This window comes from Artemia franciscana, chromosome 1, assembly GCF_032884065.1.
Source record: "Artemia franciscana chromosome 1, ASM3288406v1, whole genome shotgun sequence".
NCBI lineage: Eukaryota > Metazoa > Arthropoda > Branchiopoda > Anostraca > Artemiidae > Artemia > Artemia franciscana.
The window spans coordinates 29,704,881-29,711,839 of NC_088863.1; the positions used below are offsets into that span (position 1 = coordinate 29,704,881).

The window sequence follows — 6,959 nt, forward strand, 5'->3', positions numbered from 1 at the left end:
ACAGTAATTTTCACATCTCAAGAATTTTATTACAAGGTATTCAAAAATGTCAATAGGAAAGCGGTAGTCTATAATTTACTCCATATCTCTCCATACCAAGTCCCCCCTTTTACCAAAAATGTATAGTAAAAAAAAAATGGATGACTTTTTCATCCAATGGATGACTTTTTCATCCAATGGATGAAAAAAGCCAATGTGTATTGTGCAGCTAAAAAAAATATTGATTTTTTTCAATATTATTAATTCTTTACTTCAGTGAAAACAATCCTTTTTTCGAGCTTCATGTTCCTGTTTCTAATAGTATCGGGAAAACCCCCAAAAAATCAACATATAATAAAGATTTTAAAAGCTTATAGGGATCTTAATAAGACTAGGGTAAGGGCAAGATTATAAGGATCTTAAGGACTCTGGGGGGTTGACATCTTAAAAACCATGATTACTGGACTTTTCAGCTGTGCTGAACAAAATGGCTATCTCTATATTTTGATTGGATGCGTCTGGGGTACAAATCGACGTGGAAGGAGGGCTGGTTGCCCTCCAGTTTCTTTTTACTCTCAAAAAAGGCACCAGAACTTTCAAGTTCCTATCCATTAAATTTCAATTTTCAAAGATATTGCTGATAAGCCCTTTTGAAAATTTATATGCACACACTACTGTATGATTTAGTTCAACTTTACCCTCAACATTTCCTCAAATTTTCAGTTCAATCTCAATCTTGGTACTACTAGCTACATAAGCGGTAGTTGCAGGGGTATTAGTAGTTGTAGTAGTGGTAGTAGTGGTAGTAGTGGTAGTAGTAGTGGTAGCAGTAGTAGTAGTAGTAGTAGTAGTAGCAGTAGTAATAGTAGCAGTAGTGGTAGTAGGTTTCAATTATTGCCTTTTTGTCAATTGATCTTCTCCTTTAAGTGTTTCTTGAAAGTTCAGCTTAATACCTTAATCTATACTGTGAATTCACTCAAAATTTTTTCTGTTTTGAAAACGTGGAATTGAGAGAAAGAGTCAATCTTCAGCGTAAAGAGCGGAGTGTTGAGGAGGAAACAGCCCCTTTCATACACAGAGTAATTTCTGTTCATTTTAAGTTTTAATATCGCTCCTTACTTTCTGTTGCAAAAACTTGTTTCTTATTTAATTCTTAAAGAATTGGGACAAAATTCAAGCTTTAGTGTAAAGAGGGAGGTATTGACGAGAGGGTAAACCCCCTGATATACAAAATAAAAATATACAAATATAAAAGTTCGTTACGTAAGTCAATTCGTAAGTTATGTATATTTATTACTAATAAAAACGTTCATAAGAAAAATTCAAGCTGTCTTTTTAAGTAGCCGAGAATTAGAGGGTAACTAGGCCTCCTCCTTCACCTTTTTTTTTTATCAAAATCGTCCGATAAAAACTATGAGAAAGCCATTCAGCAAAAAAGAAATTAATATGCAATTTTTTTTTAATTGTGCATTTGCGGTGTGATAAAATCCAAACATGAATTAATTCAAAAACGTTCAGAAATTAAATAAAAAAAACAAGTTTTTTAACTGCAAGTAAGGAGCGATATTAAAACTTAAAACGAACATAAATTATTCTGTACGTGGAGGGGATTGTCCCCTCTTCAATTGTTCTTTATGCAATTTTTTTTTATTGTTGTAAAAAAAAGTAGAGTTGTGAGAAAGAGTCAAACTTTAGCGTAAAGAGTGGGAAGTTAAGGAGGATACATCCCCTTCCATATACATTGCATGGGCTTATAATGCGCTCACATATTTGAATCAGCATAAAAAAACGGATTTTTACGGGGTAAAAATTGCTTTTAAATTTTTTTTTTTATAGTTTTCTTATGGGAAATAAAGAAAAAAGAACACATCAGAGTTATCCAGGCTAAAATTCAATTTTCTTCAGTTTCTAAAATTTGGGAATTGAAGGGTGTTACGACGTGAGAATTTCAGTGGTTTTCAAGTTTGGGTTTTGTTTCAACGTATTTTTTCAAATTTTGATTTAGATCCTCCAAGTATAAAATGAAGATTCGTTTAGGCCTTAAAATCTATTTTGAATTTCTTTTTATGGTTACTGTAGGCTGTTGTTTACTCTTTACTGGGTAGTAGCTACTGTAGCAACCATGATGGTTTTATTTGAATGACCACTCTTTATTTACTGTGTGTTATCAGGAAAATTTTGGTACTCGGATGGGGACGAACGTTAAGTTAAAAAAAAAGAAGTTATAAATGTCTGTTTAGTGAGGTAACTTTTTTGTTCCTTTTTTGATTTTTTCGCAATCTCTTTCCTCTTATCTGTTGGTTCAACCTTTTGTTCCCCTTTTCATTTTTCGGTAAAATCTGCAGCATTTGTTCAAAATTTTACTTCCCTTTTTTAGGTCTACTGACAAGACGAAGTAATCCTTACCATCAACCCTTGGTGGGGCCATCTTATCATACAGTTTAGGATTTTCTGGAAGGATTTCATCAAACCGAATAGGTTCTTCTCGACCAGTAAAGCTAGAAAATAAAACAAATATGATAATTAGTTAGTGATGCAATAGCGTCCGTAAACGATACAAAAAAGAAAATATACTAATCCAAAAACGACACAAAACAAAGAAAAGCATATTGAGGATTTTTGTTCAGGGAAGGCTTTGTTAGGGTGGGGGTAGAAAAAAAACTAAGAAAAATTATACGTATTTTTGTTTCGTTTTTATTAGTCAGACGTAAATTTCGGGAGGGGAATTCAAACCCTGATCCTTCCCTGGATATGGCCTTGTGCAGAAGTATTATCTAATATATATATCTATATATATAAAAACCTGTGAATAGAGATAGATATAAATATATGTTTTTAACTACGTAAAACATGCTAATATACAACATTCTTCGCTGTCCCATTGTCTGTGCATATAAATAGATTGTCAGGTTTACTGACTCTTGAACATGCAACATATAATTGTCCATGGGAAAAACAATCCGTATTCAGATCTATACCTCATTATTCTAATGATGTGTCCCTGTGTCCCGGTCGTCATTTACATTCCCTGTGTCCCGGTCGTCATTTGTGTCCCGGTGTCCCAGTTTGTAATTTCTCTTTGAGTGTCCCGGTCGTCATTTATATTCCCTGTGTCCCAGTGTCCCGGTCGTCATTTGTGTCCCGGTGTCCCGGTCTGTAATTTCTATTCGAACAATCCCTGTGTCCCGGTCGTCATTTATATATCCCGCCTGTGCCCCCGGCGTCCCCTCATTTTACAATTAAACATTTTTCCGTGAACAAATGTCTTAAATATATTGAATGACGTCACCGTCAAAGCAAAAATGACGACAACTAATTTCATGACGTCAGTCAACACAGAAACATGACGTCACCTGATCCACAGACAGACAGACAGACAACTTATTTTTATATATATAGAAGACTAGCTGTTGGGGTGGCGCTTCGCGCCACCCCAACACCTAGTTGGTGGGGGCGCTTCGCGGCCCCCCCCCCAAGCCCCCCCGCTCGCGTAAGTCGTTACGCGCCATATTAGTTACGCGCCATTGTAGTTGTGTCCCTATGTCCCACCTGTGAATATATATATATATATATATATATATATATATATATATATATATATATATATATATATATATATATATATATATATATATATATATATGTATATATATATATATATATATATATATATATATATATATATATATATATATATATATATATATATATATGTATATATATATATATATATATATATATATATATATATATATATATATATATATATATATATATATATATATATATATATATATATATATACTAGCTGTTGGGGTGGCGCTTCGCGCCACCCCAACACCTAGTTGGTGGGGCGCTTCGCGCCCCCCCAAGCCCCCCCCGCGCGTAAGTCGTTACGCGCCATATTAGTTACGCGCCATTGTAGTTGTGTCCCTGTGTCCCACCTGTGAATATAGATAGATTTATATATGTGTTTCAAACTACGTAAAAATTGCAAATATACAACATTTTTGGCTTTCCCACTACTGGAAGCTTTCCGTTTCCAATTGCCAGCAATTGATCTGAAAATTTTTGACCAGAATCATCGTTTTGCAATCGGACACGCATATTTGTAGTTAATTTTAATATTTTTACGTGTGCCCATAAATTAGAATTTTTCAGGCAAGCATTCATTTCGTCTGCAGGAGTTAAACTACGTAAAAATTGCGAATATACAACATTCTTGGCTTTCCCATTGTCTGTGCATATACAAAGCCGTATGCACTAATAATGACGTCATATGCAAACGCTCTTTTTACAAACAAACAAACATGCATACACACAACTCGTTTTTATATAGATAGATAGATAGATGGATACAATACAAATTAACTGCGTAAAACTTGCGAATATACAACATTCTTCGCTGTCCAATTGTCGCTGCATATAAATAGATTGTCAGGTTTACCGACCCTCGAACATGCAACGTACAATTGTCCATGGGAAAAACAATCAGTATTAAGATCTATACCACATTTTTCTAATGATTGACCTTGAGCTTTGTTAATGGTGATTGCAAATGCTAATCGAATTGGGAATTGCAATCTTTTAAATTGAAAAGGCAGATCCGTTGTAATCATGGGAATGCGAGGAATAAGAACACCCTTACCCTCAAAATGCCCTGTCAAGATTGTCGCCTTTATTAGGCTTTCCATTGTTTTTTTTACGGCAAGTCGCGTGCCATTGCAAAGCTTTGGTGGGTCGCCTATTTTTAGTTGTAGCACGTGTGGTGGAAACCCTGAAAGATATATGGAATTTAAAAATTCAGATGGATAATTAACCGCTTCATTTGGTTCCAAAACTGTGTCGACTGACTTGCAAAGGACTGCCTGGTCTCGAATCTTGGTCAAAACAATATTGTTGATTTCGTGGACGTCTATATTTTTGGGTGCGAAATGTTATTTTGTACATACGACAATAGATCACTCGTACTGTAACTTTGTTCACGATCCAATTCTACACATGTCGAAACAGCAGCGATACGGTTAGGTGAAGGCATTCCCAAATCCTGAAGAGGTTTGTTTGCCATACGTACGCACAAATCTTCTATAATAACTAAAGTGTCGTTATAAATTTCTGATGTAAAATCAAAAGTCATTTCTGACGTCTCTAACTGTTTTCGATGGAGTATATCTTCGGACATTTTTGACTTATATTTTTCCCATAACTCTGTAGGAGCTGATGGAGAGCAAGTGTACGAATTTGACTTGGGGTTGACGTTTCGCACGCGTCATTGATGCAGTTATCCCAGTGTTGGTCATTCTCCAATAAATTCAGAGCTTGGCATGCACTACGGTAAGTGTCATGTATAGTACCGTTTACAGTTCTCAAATACTCAAAGGATGTCGGACCGGGTACATTCACCAAAAGCAGGCGTAGAAAGAAGCATTCATGTTGATTGGGGTGAACAGTGTAGAGTCTTCCTATCGTGGTATCTTTGAAGATGGTAGGTTGGCCGTAAACCCACTGGTTATCTACTTCGATGGTGGTACCGTTGCCATTGTAGGTTTTTCAGTCATTTTACAATTAGAAATTTCTCTTTCAACGGTCTTCTTACAATTAAAAATTTGTCTTTGAACGATATTCTTAAATACCTGTGTCCTGGTCGTCATTTATATTCCCTGTGTCCCGGTCGTCATTTGTGTCCCGGTATCCCAGTCTGTAATTTCTCTTTTTTCTTTTTTCAGTTTTCTTTTTCTTCTTTATTTTTCAGCTTCACTATGAAATACATATCGCCGAACCTTTGTTTTTTTAACTAAAATCTGGTAGTCATTGATGACCTTTTCCAAGTCAAAATCCCAAACCCAATCATCATCGCTATCATTTTCAGTTTTAATATGTTTTGACTCTCGCTGTCCAGGTGGATCTTCATCTAACTGCGCGGTTTTGCGTTCTTTAGCCTCAAGCCTGTTTCCTTGCTGTTCTTTTGATTCCTCGGCACGCTTTCTTTTCTGACTTTCTCTATCAGCAGCAAGTTTTTTGGCATAGACTCTTTGAGCATCTTCATCAGTCATTGTAAACTTAAACATTAATAGAATTCTACGCGAACATATGTCTTATATAACTTGAATGACGTCATCTTCAAAGCAAAAATGATGGCAACTAATTTCATGACGTCAGCCGAAACATGACGTCACCTGATCCACAGATCCACACACAGACAACTTATTTTTATATATATAGATAGATAGATAAGTTGTCTGTCTGTGGATCTGTCAGGTGACGTCATGTTTCTGTCTCGACTGACCTCATGTTTTCGACTGACGAAATTACAGACCTGGACATCGGGACACAAATGACGACCGGGACACCGGCACATAGGGAATACAAATGACGACCGGGACACAAGGAATGTTCGATTAGCAATCACCATCAACAAAGCACCGGGACACAAATGACGACCGGGACACAGGGAGTATAAATGACGACCAGGACATAAGTAAAAAAAAAAACTAGAAACTAAAAAAAAGGTAAAAACTACAAAAAAACTAAAAGAAAAAAAACTAAAAACTAATAAAAAACTAAAAAAGCTAAAAAGCTAAAAAAAAAACTAAAAAAGAAAATAAAATGAAAAAGGAAAGAAATGAAAAATAAAGGAGAAAAACAAAACTAAAAAAAGAAAAAAAAACTAAAAAAAGGTAAAAAACTAAAACCTAAAAAAAGACCAATTCAAAAACGAATGTATATACAGACCAGGACACAAATGACGACCGGGACAACGGGACATGACGACCGGGACACAGGGACACAACTACAACAGGGACGCCGGGGGGCTCAGGGGGATATATAAATGACGATGGCGACCCAGGGAATCGTCGATTAGCAATCACCATCAACAAAGCTCAAGGGCAATCATTAGAATCATGAGGTATAGATTTGAATACGGATTGTTTTCCCATGGACCATTATATGTTGCATGTTCAAGAGTCGTTCAACCTGAC

The 6,959-nt window shown here is 35.8% G+C and overlaps 2 protein-coding genes across 4 annotated transcripts in view; both read right to left on the reverse strand.

The window, feature by feature from the left end:
* Positions 1-6,959, reverse strand: part of LOC136028245 (uncharacterized) — a 306,509-nt gene that overhangs the window by 207,109 nt on the left and 92,441 nt on the right. The window lies entirely within an intron of this gene.
* Positions 1-6,959, reverse strand: part of LOC136042166 (glycine receptor subunit alpha-2-like) — an 85,611-nt gene that overhangs the window by 53,489 nt on the left and 25,163 nt on the right. The window contains exon 3 of the mRNA XM_065727126.1: positions 2,386-2,477. Within this exon, the coding sequence (XP_065583198.1) occupies positions 2,386-2,477 (92 nt within the window). The remainder of the gene's footprint in view (positions 1-2,385; positions 2,478-6,959) is intronic.